The sequence below is a fragment of the Trachemys scripta genome, chromosome 5 (genome assembly GCF_013100865.1).
Source record: "Trachemys scripta elegans isolate TJP31775 chromosome 5, CAS_Tse_1.0, whole genome shotgun sequence".
NCBI classification, from domain to species: Eukaryota; Metazoa; Chordata; order Testudines; family Emydidae; genus Trachemys; species Trachemys scripta.
Window position 1 is genome coordinate 13,096,958 of NC_048302.1, and position 18,389 is coordinate 13,115,346.

Here is an 18,389-nt window from a genome sequence, read left to right on the forward strand (position 1 = left end):
TTGACCAAACAATTTCAGAATATGACTGAGTAGGATTCATGTTTGATCCACATTGAAATGTTATTCCCCTTCTCCATGTGTGTGACCATGTATGGGGGAAGCCTAGTCCCCAGGCCATCACTGCCAGAGGAGGGAAAGGCTGGCTGTGGGGAGGGGAAGAGGTCGTTGGATTAGCACTGTGATGTTAACTCCCTGTCTCTGATGTGGCAGAGCTCTCTGACTGAGAAAAGGAAGCTGCTGGCTGGCCAGCACGAGGATGCCCGGGAGCTGAAGGAGAACCTGGACCGGCGAGAACGTGTGGTCTTGGACATCTTGGGCAATTACCTCTCGGAGGAGCAGCTCCAGGAGTACCAGCACTTTGTGAAGATGAAGTCCGCGCTTCTCATAGAGCAGCGGGAGCTGGACGACAAGATTAAACTGGGTCAGGAACAGCTCAAGTGCCTGACGGAAAGCCTCCCTACAGACTTCATCCCCACGGACACAACAGCAGCAGCGGCCCCAGCCACAGCCCCCCCGGGGGTCAGCGGTAGTTTACCTGCACCCTCAGCCTCTTCACTTTAACCTTTCCCTCGGGTACAGCTCTTCTGCTTGAGTTTATTTAATCGGAATACTTTTTGGAGAGCTCTCAACAATTACAATGGAGCGATGGGTTTAAAAGGAGAATTCAAGGAAGGAAAAAAAACAGTTTGCATTCCTCTCCCTATGCCATCACCCGGAGAGCTCACTATGAAAACTTAATCTAACCTGGCTCACGCTAGAGGGAGGTGAACGATTTTCCTGGCTACAAGGTATGAGGAGGAGGCACTTATTTTTGAATGGCCCAGCTTATCATGAACAAACATGTCATCTTTGGTAAGCCTCTACTCCCAAAGTGAGGCACTGTCGTTAAATAATGAAGGATCTGAAAGAATGAAGCCTTAAAAATTAAACCAACCCATGGTACTCCTGAACATTATTGATATTTATATTTTTAAAAAACAAGACAGAAAGTGTAAGTTGTTGTACATATGCTAGTCAGTTACTTGAGCCTTGGTTCTGTAAGTAGAAAATGCGTTTAATTTTGTATTTTGTGAAAACTTAACAAAAAGAGGAATCTCCAAAGATAGTCGCACCCTAGAATGGAGCATCTTTTCAGGGGCTTTTTACATAATAAAGGGCTACCAGAAAAAGCTTCAACCTGTTTCAACATTTGCTGAATGTACCAGTAAGTGTCCTTGCGAAGGAGACTTTGCCCAGCAAAGTATAATCTATCCTCTTCTGAATCTCGTGGTTTGATACATCCGGAGTTTAAACAAGCACTTGTGTGAACCAAGCAACTCAGGAGTCAAAGTTAGAATGAAGCAAAAAGATTCCCTTCTGGTTCTGGATTCACAGATTATTTAAGACAATACAAAGGCAAGGTCTGTGCTAAAAGCAACCTGAAGGTTGTTAGTTTGATTTGGGAGAGGGTCTTTAAAGGGCATTACATATAGGTTGCTTTTTCTAAAGGGGATGATGTACATACCAGCATATTTTTTTAAAACAGTAATACCTCGTTTATCTGGACCCATCTTATCTGAAATCCTCTAATGGCTAACAGTGGGTTACATGCCCCAGCGCGAATAGCTTGCATTTAAGTCTTCTGTCTACAGCCAGGGGGAAGGATAGCTCAGTGGTTTGAGCATTAGCTGCTAAATGCAGGGTTGTAAGTTCAATCCTTGAGGGGGGCCATTTAGGGATCTGGGGCAAAAATCTGTCTGGGGATTGGCCCTGCTGCGAGCAGAGAGTTGGACTTGATGATCTCCTGAGGTCCCTTCCAACCTGTCTATTCTAAAAACTCATTTGTCCTAGTTAGATAAATGGGGTTTTTGACTGTAGGGTTAGTGAGTCATTTCTCAGTCAGTCTAACCTGGGACAACCAAATTTGCTCAACTGAACATTACTTAAGCAACTTGCCCAGGGCTGCAGGTACTTTGCATTAAGCAAAGCAGATTGGAAATGGTCTCCTCTTTAAGGCAGTGGGTGTTATTTCACTTATGGAGCATTGAATTCTGGGACCTCTAGTTCTCCAAGGCGTTGCACATGTATCATCAACTGTTTCCACCACCACCACCCTCCCTATTAAAGATTGAGGGCGTCCCCAGACTGCATTGTAGAAATCCATGGGCTACATTTGACTCACAAGACACATTTTGGTCACTCTGGTCTAACCTCATAGAGATTTTATGTCGCTGCTGCTGCTGCTGCTGTTTAAGCTGCTCCCGTCTTGAGTGTGTGATTGTTCATCCCATCATACTGCAAGAGGGCCTCAGATACCAGTGCCCCCAAAGGCTCTGACGTGCATGGTTTGTAAGACCTTCATGCAATTAATTTATGTGTTTCAACAGTAAATGGTGAAAATGAGAGCGTGCACTGTCTCCACTGCTGTTTCTAAGGTCTTTTTTTCTGAAGTAACTGCTCCCTGCAGGCTTCAAATGTATTGCTGCCTTGGGAAGCATGGCATACAGTACTACTACCTTGCTGCCATATGAAATTTCAGCCCTCACATACCCTGAAGGTGATCTGCCCTGTGTGTTACAGGATGTCTTTGGAGGAACAAAGCAATTGCATGTCACTACGGCATGTGGAATTTTTTTGAAAGGAAGAAACTAGGGATAGTCCAAACAGAACAAAAAGGACCATTTTAGCTGCTTCTCGACGTGAACATGGTTCTGTCCCACAAAACGTTTCGTAAGGCCCCTCAAGCCAGAGAGAACCTCCCTTTAAAGGTCCCCTAGCTCTAGATAGGTCTGTCACTTTACTCAGTGTCGATTTGCACCAGCTGAGGATCTGGCCCTCTGGCTCATACTCCCCTTAGTCCACACGCTCAGCTTCTGGTGAAGTCAGTTGTCACTGTGTATATGCACTGAGGTTAGTATATAAGTCGTTTAGAGATTAACCTCCAATCACACAAGCAACTGTCATTGAGGAAAATGATCATTTACATTTATACAGCGGAAAGTAAATTACTGTCCATTCTGGAATTATAAGCATATATCAAAGAGAAAATGGATCCTTTCATTGTTACTGAACTCTGAGCAACTAGCACTGTCAGTACATTCATGTGGATGATGTATTTTGGGTACCCATTCCTGGCAATCTTCCTGAAGGAAGTTCCACCATCCCTTTGTCCTGTATTTCATTGCTATGAGTTAAGGTTCAGGTTTAAAGAAGGAATTTTGCACAACCTTATATAAGCATTGTTCTGCTGACTCTCCGGGGTTTTCGGAGTCAGCAGATTGGGGAAAGAACATTTTGACATGTACCTGGAGAAAATTAAACAGTGATCAGTCTCCATGAGTTTGCTTCTAAGTGCCTTTAGCTGAGAGAGGAAACCTATTTTTTGCCTCATTTCCCACAAAGCATTCCTGTTCCCTTAATTAGAAGTAGCATAAAGTGGAAGCCTCTTCCTTGTATAGAGAAGAACATACTGGAACAGCTGTGCGGGCCCGGTGCAGAGGCACATTGCAATGCTTGAAACAAGTCAGAACATTAGGCTTTCAGCCATGAGTGTAGCTACAGTGACATGGCTGCACCAGTGCAAACCCCTAATGTAGACACACTGAAAATGTCTCACACGGGGTAGCTTACCCAGGATGCCCGTCACAGTGTATCGCGGACTGCCCATCTAGACTTGGGGTTTGAACAGATGCAGCTGCAGCAGCACACCTCCACCAGTGTGGCTAAAAACTAGAGACAGTTCAGAAATTTTCATCCAAAGCAGCTGCGTAACTCTAGGAGCCTATGCCCCACTGATTGTCAATGGCAGTTCAGCTCCTAAAGTCACCTAGGTACTTTTGAAAATGTTACCCTAGATCTTTCATGGGGGAAATAATTCCCTGACCAGCTCTCTTTTGATTTGCTGTATCTCTGAATAGAGTTTCAGGGGCTGTCAGCTCACTAGCCGAGGGTGGGGCTGTATTTACTAACTGTTTAGAATGCTCTTTCACAAGGGTCAATATGCACATAGCCTTGAACAATCTCTCTGTTTGCCAGACCTGTGAGTAACAAGCAAACATGTAAACATTTGGCAAAATAGTTGTGTTTGAAACAGCTCAGAGTGTGTTTTCTGGGAGCAACTGTAGCAGGACGTTCCAGGACAGGCTTGTGAAAGTCCCCTGGCATGTTCTCACATGCTGACATATTCATGACCTGTGTGTTGTGATGGACATGGTTTGGTTTGGTTTCTTGGGGTGATTTGTCACAAGCGAGAGATGGGAGGAGCCCAGGAGTGGTGCAATTTTGCTTTTCTTTCTTTCCTCTGGGCAAGTCTGCTGAAGCCAAAAGTTCAGGTGGTGACAAGCAGACAGATCTTCTCCCTGTTCAGAAGAGATTCACCATGTTGTGTTTTACAAGGCTGGATTCCATTCAAAACTTAAGTCAACCACGTGAAAACATAATTGACAGCTTTGGGCTAGGACTAAATAAGGTATTTTCATGTACAGTTTTAAAGCAGCTTCCCTGTTTGGGATCCAAACACTCACTCTGTTCTCCCTTTGCCAGCTGAATCATGACTGATTTAGGGAAAAGGTACAGGTGCTCTTCCTTCTCCTGGGTGCCTTTGCACTACATTCCCACCCCAGCTCACATGCGTGGTTTTGGCCCTGGAGAGAGAGATCTTGCTGCTGACTCATTCTGTAATCTGATATCTTCCATATTCTGTTTTGATCTTCCTCCCTGCGGAACAAATCTGGACTAAGTCATCCCAGCTGTCCGAACCAGTGGGGGGAGGGGAAGCTGAGCCATTGGGAATGTTTTGTGCCTAGCCATCCTCGAGCTGTGGAGACAGCAGCACCAGGGCTCTTGCAAATCACTGCCTGCTGGCAGTGGATGTGGGTGCAGCCCCCAAGGTAGAGAAACCGTAACACCTGGCTTCTGTTGTCACTAATCTGTGCTCGTTCTGGGGCAGGCTGTCAGGTGAGTATCATAGCACTCCCCGAACAGATAGGTGGGGCCCTGTCCATGCTCGGCCCCCCCATGCCTTCCCTCTCCTGCTTCCTGCTCTGCGGCTCCCCTGTGCAGTGGCCCCGGCTCAGGCCGGGCCACCTGCCCTCATGCTCCAGCGCTGGGGAGAGCTGGGGCCGCTCTGCCTGCCTTCCTGGCGCTGGGGCTGCACTGCCCTCCCTCCTGGGGCTGAGGGGGGCTGGCACTGTGCCGCCCACCCTCCTAGGTAACGTGAGGTAAAATCCGAGTGAAGACCAAACAGTTTGGTTATCAGGTCAAGGTAAGTCCTAAGATCCCCCATAGTCTTTATCTTGACCTGCTAACTCATGAAAGCTACATACTGCCTCGTCTTCACTAGGATTTTACCTCAGCTTCGTTAAGAACATCCTGCTTTTCCCTAGTGAGGAAGCCCCTCGGTGGGGGACCTGCACGTCTCCTGCCCACACCTCTTCCTTTTCTGCCCACTGCTCCCCGGCCTGGCTTCGGAACACAAGCCTCAGCCCTTGGTGCTAAGGGGTCATGGCCCATATTTCCCTGACTCTCGTTCTCAGCAGACAATGCTCAAGGCCAGATTAACACATAGGCAACCAAGGCATGTACCTAGGGACCACATTCCTGGGGGGAGCCCAAAATGGACGGGCCAGACCTGAGCGGCACCGTGACTCTGCGCGCCAGGTTGCAAAGCCATGACAGAGGGGCAGCCGGGCCGAACCTGAAATGTACGTTTGTGTAGGGTTAACATGGCCCATCTTTCCTTGTGGGCAGTGGCTGGTTTATTCGATCCTGCTATTAAAACAACAATTCTGAAGAGCCCCCAACAGAATGCTGCTGTTTTAACTAATGAGACATGTGAGGTGTGGGGGAGGGGACTGCAGTCTCTATGCAGTGGATTGGGATGCAAATGTTCCTGTTTTAACTATTCCAATGGTGACCTACTTGTTGTTGGCCAATTTCTGCTGGTTCTCTCGGTAAGGAATGCAGGTCAGGCCTTCCGCTGGCATAAATCGGCACCGCTCCATTGACTTCAGCTGAGGTTCTGGCCTTGTGAAAGAAATTAGTGTCCTACAGCCCGAGGGGGTATTTTTGAAAAGCAGTGAAACTGTGTAAATGTCACTGCAGCTAGGGCTAGTGCTGTAGATTGGAAGAGGATGGAGGCGTGTGTCAGACAGCACAATCCTGCAGTGTATTGCGTAATTACAACGGGACTTTTAAATCAGCGCTTGGTAAATCCTCAAATACCTCCATTAACAGAGTAGTTACATGCTGCAGGGGGTGGCTGGAATTGCTTTCGGCTGTCATAACATGCTGTATGGCCTGAAATCAACGCAGTCCCAGTCATCAAAACTGGGATTTGCTTCCTTTAAAAACAGACAGTACAACGTCAATGGTGGAGGATGGGGAGGTGGATTCGGCAACCACACTTACAAGATTTTCCCCAGGACTAAAACCATGCCCAGGTTGGCTGATGAAAGGGACTTCATTTTCTGTGAACGTTAGACATGAGACCATCTGATAGCAAATGCCTTGTAGTTCCAGGCCTGATTCGCCATTGGCCTCTCCTTGGTGTGACTTGTGTAAAGTGAATGTAAAAAGCCAGCAGATCAACCTGATAGCATTTTACCCCCACTTTGCACAAGTTCTAAATGTCCGCATGTGGAGCCAGGCAGGGCCTTTCCTAGACAGGAGAGATCAAAAGTTTTTCCTAGTGGATCCCACAGTGGGGCCCTGCTCCATGCCTAGCATTCCTAGGTGCTATGGTAATACAAATAATAGATACTAATATTAATAAATGAAAATAAGCAGATTAGGGGCATATCTGTTTCTCATACCCAGGTTCCCCCACCTCTCCTACTGCCCTCTCCCAGGCTGGCCTGAAGGCTAGCCTCGATTAACAGATGAAAGGTGCTTCCATTATAACCAACCTAAAGTGTGTAATACAAACCCCAAGGTCAATCTCTTGGTATTCTGGCAGTGCGGATTGGCCGTGTTCTTGCAGCCTCGGTGCTCCCGTTTTCCCTCAGACTGCACTTACACTTGGGTAGGCCGTGCCTCCCTTGTCAGAGCACAACACTCAGGGGTTTTCTAATGCAATGTCACTGCCTCATGAAGATCACTCGTGTTATGTATTTGTATGTATTCATGCGGCTAATGTGGGCACCGGGATCCCCCACTTACCCCCAACAGGTGGAGACAACTTCTGCCCTCGCTAGTCATGAATCTTCGGTACACGTTGCCGGCATTTAACTGAGGGTAGAACTTGGCCTGTGAGGTCAGGAACAATCTGTTCAGCTAGGCCATAGCCAGACCAGCAGCCTGTCCACATGAGGCCAACACCATCTCTAGCTAGCATTGAGGCTCTTTAGCATCTCGTGCGCCAACACTGAAATCTTAACGAATGCCTCCTTCTCTTCCATGCCATGTTACCATGCAAAAAAAGAGTTGGAGCAACCTGCTTGTAGTGCCAAGATGAGGCACAGGTTCTTAGCTAGATTTGTTGTTTGATAGTGTTGCATTAGTTGCTGTCACCCTTTTGCAGTCTGTTGGAGGGCAAGGGGATTCGGGGGAGAAGAGAGAGAGATGCCTCTTTGGACTCTTTGGACCCAGGAATAAGGGCACAATTATTTTCCAGTTGATCATAAAGGAAATTTTGAAAGTTTGAGTCAGTCAATCTGATTGTTGCTTACAGACAATTTTACTTGCTTTTCACAGCTTGGCTACACGTCATATTTTCAGCTGCTTTCAGTGATTCTTAAAATGACTTTTTTCCTCCTATGTTGGGGTTGCCAGAGGTTGCCAATCAGTTTACAATTTAAGGTTATTGTTCTCATATAGCATTATGTGTAATTATTACTTGAAATACGTATTTGTTGACATGTAAGAACCACTTAACTGATACTGACAATAAAAGAAGTGCTACCAAATACTCCATAAACTGATGTCTCTTAAATCAAATGAAGGGGGAAGAGAAAGTAAAGGTACTTTTTTCCTTCTCATTTGTTCCAGTGCAAAAATGTGTCTTAGAATTGAAATCCAGAGAATCAAATCTTCAGCTGGAGTAAATAGGAACCGGCTTAAAGAGTTATTAATAGAGGTCAAAATACAGGAGAAGGGAGGTAATAAAAAATGTTGACATTTCTATTTGGCAGGATTCAAAATAGATCCATTTGCCAATTTTGGCAAAATTTTCCATTTGTTTTACCAAATTTTTCAAAAAATGTCTGTACTGACAATGCAGTTTGCAGTACAAAAACAGTTTTTGGTAAATGAAAACATTATTTGGATAAAAATAATAAAAAAAAAACATTGAAAATTTCAATAATATCGACGATGTTTTCCAAAAGTTTCATTTTGTAAAGGCTGTTTTTCAATAACACCACTTTTTTTGTGCAAATATGTCAACCAGCTCCCGTTACCAGCATGGCTAGTTAATGTTAAATGTTACATGGGTGGCTAGGCCCTTTTCCTCCTTGTTTAAATGTTTTCAGCCATGGCTAGCAGCATCATACCTTCCTAATCTTCACTTCCCCTGCAGGCTTCACTCTCCCCTGCCGTGACTTATCTTCACTTTTTCCAGACACTTTCCAGGGGTTAAGTAGACTATGCAGTTCTGCAAGATTCCTAGAGAACTTAGGAGTGGCCTACCTGGAGGCAGTGTTCTCTAGTGGACAGAGCACTGAACTCATGCTCAGGAGACCTGGATTTTATTCCTGGATCAGCCACTGGCCTGCTGTGTGATGTTGAGCAAGTCATGTCACCACCCCGTGCCTCAGTTTCCCCGTCTGTAACATGGGGCTAATGTACCATCCTCCTTTGTGAAGCACTTTGAGATCTACTGATGAAAAGTGCTATGTAACTGCTGGACCTTCTTGTTATCACCTTAAGCATCAAATTTGGAACAGCTGAAGGAACAAGGCCCTTTTGCTGTAATGCATTAGGAGGGTTAACTTCAATCACAAGCAACTGTGGATGGGGCAGAGAGTAAAGTGTTTTGCGTTTGCCCAGAGATGAAAGCGCAGAGTTGAATGTAGGCCTTTTTACCGCTAGGATTGAAACCAGGCTGACCACAACCATGTACAAACACAGTATTACGAACTGGGCTGCGGCTCAGTTTCCTTGAGCAGACTGGACAGGGAAACTTTTCTGAGAACCCTGTTGGATAGCCACACCATAGTCCCCACCTTGAGTGGGACTCCAAAGCATGAGCGCAACCACAGTCTGACAGGACTCTACGGTAAAAATTTCAAAAGCACTGGAGGGGCAGGGAGCAGAGAGTTAGACACCTGCACTGTACAGCTCCTAGCACTGGAGCCATTCCCATGCTGGGCTGCCATGGAAACAAACATACCTTTTGGTGTAGCAGAGAAAGCTCCCAGAATGCTCCATGCTCACGCTGCCCATGAGCTTCCCACACAGCTAGAGGAGGGGAGAGTGTAGCTTCTGGGAAGCTGTTTCTGAATGGGCTAGTTGGAGGAGCAGACCCCATCCATGCCCTAGGAGACAGGCATTTCTAAGAGCAAGCCTGCTCCCCGGTGACTCAGGCATCCTGCAGCCAGGGTGAGGCAGAATGATAGTGTCTCTGGTCCTGAGGAGTATGACAGCCTTCTCCCCTCCAGCCCCAGGTTCTTTGGGAAAAATTGCACCTCACTTGCTGTAGGACACCAGCTCAGCTTGACAGAAAACCTCCAGCTTCCCATCCTAGGAGGGGATAAAGTGTATTAGGCCTCCCTCTCCTCAGCACACTCCTCCAAGACAGCCCAGCCTTCCAGGAGTTGATTTAAGTGGAAGATTCAGGTATAGTCCATTTGTCGGGGACATCAGATCATTCTGCTGCCCCTCCCTACCCAAAGGGCTTGGGGTGTTCTGCTGTGAAAGGCCCAGCTGCGCAGCCAGAATGTTCCTGGAACCCCCATCTTTGATAATGGCCTTCACCTGAAGGCCTAGCCAAGGCATGATTGGGCCTTATTTGGCCAGAGGACCCAGCAGCAGTTGCCTCAGCATTGTCTCCTCCAGCTCTGGGGAGAGGGGTATTTTCTTGGCTTCGAGGCAGCAGCCGGGAGGGAGTTCAGTCTGGGCTGTGGGGAAGCAGACAGTTTTGCTGTAAGTATTCCTGCTGCATGCCTAAGTCAGAGGGCAAAGGCAGGTGATATGGAGAGGCAGTTTGAGTGGGTCCCAGTTTAGCAGGATTAGCCCCTATCCTGACTCCTCTCCCTCTTTTCAGGGGCACAGACAGGAGAACAACTAGCCAGCTGCATTCATTCAGTCTGTTCTCTGCCTTTCCCAGCTCCTCTCCTCTCTGCTTATTGGGGAGGTCAGCTCTCACCCCTGCCCCCATATTGCTGTGGTGCTGACCACCACCACAATCTCGGAATGCTGTGTGTAGTGGCCACAGAGGCTCCTCAGCCATCCCACTCTTATTTGGCTACATTGCTGTGAGGGAGGCTGGGGCACTAGCTGGAAGAGGGCATTTAGCCGAGTCAAGAAGAAACCTTGCCTCTGGCAGTGGCTAAGCAACACTTCAGTCAGCCGAAGCGAGAAGAGCAAGGTGGGAACAGCAGCATGCTCTCCCCCCCACCCCCCATCCTTTGAGCTCCACCAGACATAGTTTAAAAAGTCTCCCAGAGTTGGTGTGTCTCTCCCCCCGCCCCTAGAAATTGACTACTCGAGTGGTTTTAAAAAAAAAAAACCCACCCTAAAGTATTTCATTCCGCTCTAATTCCCACTCCCAGAGCCCCATTCCACCAACAGGGTCTCCCCAGCCCTGAGCTGGAGCACTTTCCCAATGACAAGTCCCCATTGACACCTGCCCAGTTAACCCCCCCGACTTTCTCCCCTCAGCAGGAGATCCATAAGAGACTCCTATGCTGCCCTCCCTCCCAGTGAGGAGCACCACTAGTAGAGTTGTGAGGAGAAAGGCAGTCCTTCAAAGCCTGAGCCACTCTGTCCAGGACTGCAGTCAGACCATACCTACCTGTCGTGCCTCCTGGTCTAACAACCCCAGCTATCAAAGAGGTAGGACTTGTACGCTGCCTGAAATCCAGCAAGCTAGGACAGCCAACCAACTCAGGGATTCAGCCCTAATGCCACAACTGCATTTAAATAGCTGAGCAGATGATCACTGCAGGAGGTGGGGGCAGTATCCTTTACCAGTGAGAAGTTCATGGGGGTGTGCAGGGGGGAAGATGAGTGGCGTTAATTGCCTCTTTCAGCTAAGAGGCAACATTTACACCAGGGCAGCAGCAGGACTGTTAGAATACCATCAGTTTTCTTGAAGTGGGGAATAGGTGTCTCAGGCTGGTGATTAGGTAAGTGTTGGCTCCTGGTGCAGTTAGCCGTTCCTATTTAGTGCAGAAGAGGCAAGCTGGCTAGAGCAGAGGAAATGGCACAGAGCGAGCCGACATGGCAAGTTTAGATTTATTTCACTGAGCAGGGAGGTGGAAGGAATAGGACTAAGCAGTTAGCTAAACTTAATGGCTTTGATGGCAAAGTCACCTTCCACAGCCAGGTACTCAATGTTCTCCAGGCCCAGCCGATTGGGGAACACGATCTCCTTGTCACCAGCCAGTTTCACGGTCAGCTCTGCTGTGTCAAAGGAGATGCAGATCTGCAAGGAGTAGGCACATTAGAACCAACAACGCAGGCAGCCAATCCCCATCACCTCTTAGAGCTGTGTTAACCAGGAGCCTCCCCAGACAGCATTAGCTACTCTTCCCTCGACTAGTGCCTGTCCTGAGGGGAGAAAGCCTGATCTCCCCCAGATCTGGCTAGAGGGTACCCCAAAATCTCAAGGGGCCTCACTGGTGCCTTCGCCCGAGTGAAGAGAGGCCTATTTAATTAGTGTGAAGTGCTTTGCTGTATGGCATGAAAAGTGCTGCAGGAATGTAGGGCTAGGAACCCCTGGGTCCAGAAGGACCCCGGCTCCACAAATCAAGTGTCCTCTTAGCACAGCTTTGTTCCCCACTCCTGGGCCCTCACCTCAGTCTTGTTACCCTGCTGGAAGGGGAAGTCCGTCTCCCTCTCCTCCGTCCCCCACATCCCATCCTCCATGGAGTTGCACACAATGACGTTCACATCCCCGTGGCTGTTGAAGCGTGGGTTGAAGTGCAGCACCAGGTTGCTGCGGTCCTTCCCCACATTCACAGCAAACCTGGCGTGGAAGAGACAATCAGACAAACAATCACACTATGCAGCCCCTCCCACCGGAGTCTGGATCCATCATCTCTGTAATGCAACAGAGAGAGCTGTAGATGTCCAGCGGCAGATTCACCTCTAGCACCTACCCTTGTCATGTGCTAAGGGAAGAAGTCAATCCCCAGTGGTTACCTAAACGATGATGTAACATCTAACCCCTCCCAGGCTTCCCAACTCACCTCTTGGCTTCCGGCAAGATCTTCCCCTTCACTTTGATGCACTCTCCAGCCTGGATATTCAAGTGAGTAGCAACCAGTCCCTTAGGGAGTCAAGCCACAAACATATTAGCCTGCCCGCTCAGGGAACAACAGACCTACTTTCTCGATTTGAAGGGAGGGGCAATACCACAGGGGACACAAGAAATAAGTGCTGAGTGTGACCTGGAGGCAAGACAAGTTCCAAACCAGCCCCGATGTCAGTCAGCGACCAGAATCATTAACATGCAACCACAGTTCAGTGGCCTATGAAATGAGGGTTGTTGGTCTCCGTCCAGTTCCCATGGGGCAAGACTCCAAGTGTTCCTAGCCACAGGCACTAACTGGCCTGATGGCTAGCAGTCTGTCCAGAGGTCAAGGACTGAATGGGCCAGAGACTGGACTAGAGGTGCCCTCATTAGCTGCAGCCCATGGGGATTTGGGGATGTAACACACACCGGGAAGCCTGCACGGCTGCTCCTGCCACCACTTAGCCTTTCCCTGCACTGGAGTTAAGAGGGCTCAATTCTTCCCTGGGAGTCTGACTAGCATTTTTCCCTGGCTGCCTGTCTAAGAGAAGCCACTGTTCATTTCTCAGGCACCCGACCCTTTAGCGGTAACTTCCCCGGCCCGCAGGAATTTGAGACTTAACCCTCTTTTAATCTCCCCTCCCCCATTTAAAGCCATGGCTGTTACTGTGCGGCCAGCCATGGTGCAAATCTACAGCCCACCAGCTTGCTGTGCACACTGTCTTGTCTAGACGCTGCTCCTGCGCACTGGAAGCCCTGGAGTGGGGCTTGGCTTGCCAGCTGAAAGCGCTTGCCCATCAGCCAGCTTGCTTGCATACATCCCAGCCTCCACTGCAGAGGAGGAAATGAAGGACATGAAAACACCCACCTTCAGCCCATCGCTACCCCGTCTCCACCAGGGGCCACCCTCCCCGTGCAAGGGGCAGCCGCTAATCCTGAAGGGAGGTGACTTAGATAAACAACCTCCATATCCAGCCTGCGTCTGGACAGAGGCCCCATTCCATCCCCTGCATCAGAAACACAAATGCCCTCACCTGAGGAACTATTGGAATTTAGCTCCAAACATACCTCAGTAATGACCTTAAGACAGAGACCTGTCACAGCCGGGGTTATATTGCATTAGACCAGTGGAAACAGTAGCATTTGCACCAGTATCACCTCCTCCAGTTTTGGAGAGAGGGTCATTTTCCTTCATTTGGATATAGATTTCCCTTTTACCCCCTCCTCCAGGAGGTGGGAACGAGACAGTTCAGAGCCTAGGAACAGCTGCGACATTTCTCTCTTCCCCCCTCACCGCCAGGCAGACCTTCCCAACCCCTGTGTTACAGGGCACATGGAGTCAGTGACGAAGGGAGAAGCCAGATCTCTCAATTTAGTGGAGCTGCCCTAGGCGCTGGCTGTTCCGGAAACTTGAACTGTCCTCATTTTAGTTGGATCAGCCAAGAGGATATCCAGCCACCTGCACAGATCTCCCATTTTCACCAGAATGCTGAGGTCAGACCAGCTACTATCTGCAGATTGCTAAACAGCTTATCACCATAGTATCTAAGCCCTACTTATCCTGGCTCCCTAGTCATCCCCTTTTATTCTGTTTCTGGAGCACAGGCTGGAACATGGTCGGATCGCAGAATCGGGGAGGAGGCAGCCACCAAGACTGAGGAAGGTAGGCAATATTTAAGAGCGGCATTTCTGAGTTAGAGAGGGCTGAAAGGCCAAGGTTGGGTCGATGACCTGCCCCTATCCTGTAGTGGCTGAGTTGAAGGGGTTTTATTTTAAGTTAAAAGAACAAAAAAAAAAAAAGCTTTATACAGGCATGAAATGTTTTACAGTCTTAAACAACTGTTTTTTGTAAGAGTTCACAAGAAAAAAAATTGTACTTTGATATTCTTTCCAGACTGTCTAAGACATTGGAAACATTAGTATAGTTACTGACACTACAAGTGCTGAAAACTGTCAACATAAATAATAAGTGGCCCGTCGTGAACACTTCAAAACAAAAGCTACTTGGAAATATCTTGCAAAATAAAAATTCATCCATCTCTAGTGTTCCTTCCCGCCAACGTTATAGTCCAATCATGCATTTTCCTACTCTCGCTGACCTATGGCCCAACCCAATACCTACATTTCCCCTCAGAGAAATTCTTCTATTCCATGATGCAACAGAATAAGAGCCCTGCAGCTCACCCTGGGGGAGCCTTAAGAGAGAAGTCACATGAGTGGGGTGTATGTGTACCAGAAGTCTGGTCACCCAGCAGGTGATCCACAACTCTCCCAAACACCCTCACCGGCAGTTAACCTTCTTCCAGGATTCCACACCTAGCTAACTATCCCCTTGTCTTGCAAGTAAAACCCAAACCCTTTCCAGCTCAACAACCTCCGCTACAAAGAGACAAGACTCACACACTCCATGCTGCTGACTGAAGCCACCAAAGTTAGGACAACTGCTTGCTTTCCAGTTCCAAGCTTCAGCTGTGTGACTCGGCACTATCTCTACGGGGGGGCCTTTAAACAGCTGGCCTGGGCAGCAAAGGGCTCACATGATTAAATGAGTGGGTGGGGCTGGTGGAGAGTCGGTTCTTCTTCCAAAGTTCAGGCATACAAAGAGAGACTAGCAGACCAGCATCATTACAGTATTTGGTTTGCAAGACTGAGCTTTTTCAGCCGAGCAGTAGCATTTGCACTGGCTGGCAGCAGCGCTGTTTCTGATCAATATCCCCAGTGTGCTTTAAAGAGACAGAGACCATGCGTGAATCTCAGGGATGGTAGTTATAGAATCGTTTGCTCCTGGAACAATTCACCGCACCCCTGCTAGCTAACTGAAAGCCAGCCTGTCCACACATAACCATCCCTCCAGCAGCTGCTATTGTGGCACCTATCCTACAGTTCGAAGCCCAGCCAGCTCCATGCGTGCAGTGTTGTGCTTTTGAAAACATACTGGCTAAGGTAGGGGTGTGGGAGCCTAAAGGATATGGTTCGAATCCTGGCTTTGCTGCTGCGTCTCCATTTACCCATCTGTAAAATGGGAGAAATAATTCTCATCTCTCTGACAGAATGTGTGTAACGAGGCCTGATGCTTGCAAAGCATTCTGGGATTCTTCAGTGGAAGGGGCTATAGCAGTGTAAAGTATTATTGCTATTGGCAGTTAAATAGACGTATGGCTATAGACAAGGATGGTATTAAAAAGTGTGTCTAAAAATCGCGGCCGTTCGTGTGGGGCACCAGTAAAACAAACTGGGAATCCAGCCCCCAGCTTTTTCACACAGCGTGGCCTAGCCAGTTTTGATCTGCCTGCACTAGAATCCGGGGGTGGGCAGGAGCCAGGCTGTGGTGTGAGCTGAGGAAAAGACGTGGCAGAAGGAAATGCAGCCAGCAAGGGAAGGATTGTTTGTCGGTGAGCCGCTACCACACGTTATTCCCCTGTACAGGTCTCTTGGCAGAGCCATCAGAATTCTGCAAAGAGGAGTCGGGAGAGATGGGTTTTGTTCCTGGCTCTGCCGTGGGCTTTCCAAGTCACTTAGGCCCAGATCCACACAAAGATATCCACGCTGCAGCTGGGAGCCAGCTTCCCAGACAGGGACTAGTGCACTCAAAATAGCAATGTGGAGGTTGTGGCGTGGGCCAGCCTGACACTCTGGGACCAAACTCAGGTGGCTAGCTACATCCACGCTGATGCTGCCCATCAATCGGTCTAGTCTACCCATGATGGGAGGCATGGTCCCGGCTGGAGTGTAGACATACCCAAAGATATTTAGGCACTTAACTGCCACAGTCAGTGTTAAGTGTAACTAAATACCTTTGAGGATCTGGGCCTTAACTCCTCTGTGCCTCGATTTCCCCCTTGGGGATTACTAGACCTACTTTACAGTGGTGGTGTAAGAGTTGGTTAATGTTTTGCAAAGTGCTTTGTGAGCCCTTCAGATGGAAGCTGCTCTAGAAGGGCAAAATACCATTATCTGTTTGGTGAGCAATGACTAACGGCTGAGATGGCTAACCACAGACACAGAAGGGCTGTCAACACTGGACTTGTTTAGGGCCTGGGTGAAAATGAGCAAAGGAATTTATGGCTGAATAGCAGAGAGAAATGTCCTGCCAGTGGGGTCTACATCAAACTCAAGTGTCCCAAACTCCCTCTTCTATTAATCACCCTCAAATCCCAAACCTTAGTTATCTGAATGTCCAAGTGTCCCCATGACAGAGTGGGAATCACGCCTGTACTGCCTTTGAGCTGGGAAATTCTCCCACCCCCATGGGAAGTGCTTCTGAAAGCCACATCCCATCAGACAAAGCACTAGAAGAAATACTGAGGGAAACTATACTTTGTGAGGTAAGAAGATGGACTGTGGGCAGGCCTCTTCACACATGCAGATGCCCCACTGAAATCAAAGGGCTTTGCATGGGCACAAGGGGTCTCTGTGTGTGGAGCCTTAGTGACCTATCTCCTGCCTGCTTAGGGCCTGATCCAAAGCCCATAGGACCTGATCTACACACCAAAGCTGCACTGGCTTAACTAAAGGTGTGGTTTTTCAACTGATTTAGTTAAACCGTCTCATTCTCCCGTGCGGAGACTCAAATCAGTTTCTGCCTGTCTGATTTATAGGGGGTTAACTTGCATTAGTGAATGTACAGGTGCAAGCTCACCGGATTAAAAACGGTTTTAAACCAATATAAAAGCTTCAAGATGGGGGTTTGCCCCAGTTGGACTCAGTTGGTTTTCAAACCAACGTTAATTAAACTGCCGTGAAATCTGTGTGTGGATGAGGCTGAGTGCTCTGATTTCCATTGGTGGTGGTTGGATGTGTGCGGCCCACTATAAATTCTGTCCGGGTTTTTGTGGTGTTTTACATTCAAATCCATGGCCAAATCAGTGTAATTATTCCAGAATAAAGTCACTTCTATCCCAGAACAGGAGAGTTATTCTGGAATAGCTAAATCATATTGGAATAGTTATCCCAGAATAGCTATGCTGGTGAATTTTGTGTCATGTGGCACAAGACCTAAACAACTTGGAAAGGCCTTGCCACTAGCATTTTCTCTTCTCCCTAACCCTCTGCTCCCTCCCTTCATTATTCCTGGAGCTCTGCCATGATTGTCTCTGCAAACCAGGCTGTTCCTTCCCCCGGCCCTGTGGTGCCACAGCCGTGATTTGCTGGTGTCACTGCTTTCACTGTTAAAGCACATCTTTCTCATGAACAGCCTGCTGGTCTAGCCTCAGCTACCTGGGCCCTTAAAAGCTGTTCCTTCAGACAAGGCGATAAGCTTTATAATTGCAGAGGCAAACCGAACTGAGGATTTTCCTCAGTGCACCAGTGGCAACGAGGGGTTGGAATGATGTTCAGGACCAGAACGGGGTCAGCAGCAGACCCTCTGCTCTGTGCTAATGTAATGTGCCACCGCTCTCATGCCAGACTGAGGGAGCAAAGCACTCGGCGTGGGGTCAGAGGAGAAATCTGGAAGTGTCTGCAATGCCAGACTGGCTCCCTCCCCCCTAGAAGATTCTTCCACAAACCTCTCTTCCGTGGGGAGGGGAAGGAAGAACTCCGCCCCGCCCCACTTTTCCACCGGGTGAGAGAAAGAAAAGGACCCCTGGCAGCTCCCCATCCCCTCCAAGGGCTTTGTAGCAGGACAGATGGGGAACCCTCCTCTCCGCGTGAAAAAGAATTTGCTCAGCACCTTGTATCCTCTGCATCACACATGAGGGAAGGGAGGGAGAACCCATCACCTTCATCTCCATCCAGGGGGAAAAGGGACTAAACCAAAGCCCCTTTTCCACCCACACCCCAGACTCCTTCTGCCGCTGGGGGTGGCTCTGTGCCTGGGGATGCCATCCAGGTGGACAGCCCCACCAGCAAAAAGAAGTACAGGAGTACTTGTGGCACCTTAGAGACTAACAAATTTATTAGAGCATAAGCTTTCGTGGACTACAGCCCGCATCCGAAGAAGTGGGCTGTAGTCCACGAAAGCTTATGCTCTAATAAATTTGTTAGTCTCTAAGGTGCCACAAGTACTCCTGTTCTT

The 18,389-nt window shown here is 48.4% G+C and overlaps 2 protein-coding genes across 10 annotated transcripts in view; one reads left to right on the plus strand and one right to left on the minus strand.

Moving 5' to 3' along the window:
* The window catches only part of SHROOM3 (shroom family member 3), a 185,162-nt gene that overhangs the window by 159,405 nt on the left and 7,368 nt on the right, over nucleotides 1–18,389 (plus strand). For 7 of the 9 annotated variants that reach the window (XM_034772746.1, XM_034772740.1, XM_034772745.1 and 4 more), the window contains one exon: nucleotides 211–563. The exons of the other annotated variants lie outside the window; for them this stretch is intronic. In XM_034772746.1, the coding sequence (XP_034628637.1) occupies nucleotides 211–561 (351 nt within the window). In that variant the 3' untranslated portion in view covers nucleotides 562–563. Of the gene's footprint in view, nucleotides 1–210; nucleotides 564–18,389 lie in introns of those variants that run through there. 9 annotated transcript variants of the gene reach the window in all.
* Nucleotides 10,866–14,929, minus strand: LOC117878507 (16 kDa beta-galactoside-binding lectin-like). The gene is made up of 4 exons (XM_034772754.1): nucleotides 14,774–14,929; nucleotides 12,330–12,409; nucleotides 11,935–12,106; nucleotides 10,866–11,563 (listed from the first exon to the last, which is right to left on the minus strand). Exons 1-4 carry the CDS (start codon nucleotides 14,780–14,782, stop codon nucleotides 11,417–11,419), a joined length of 408 nt encoding a protein of 135 aa, XP_034628645.1. The 5' UTR covers nucleotides 14,783–14,929; the 3' UTR covers nucleotides 10,866–11,416.

Coding starts and splice junctions, on each gene's coding strand:
- LOC117878507 (XM_034772754.1), bottom strand. Junction 12,107..12,329: donor ATCTTGCCGGAAGCCAAGAG/GTGAGTTGGGAA, acceptor CTTCCACGCCAG/GTTTGCTGTGAATGTGGGGA. Junction 11,564..11,934: donor AGCAGGGTAACAAGACTGAG/GTGAGGGCCCAG, acceptor TACTCCTTGCAG/ATCTGCATCTCCTTTGACAC.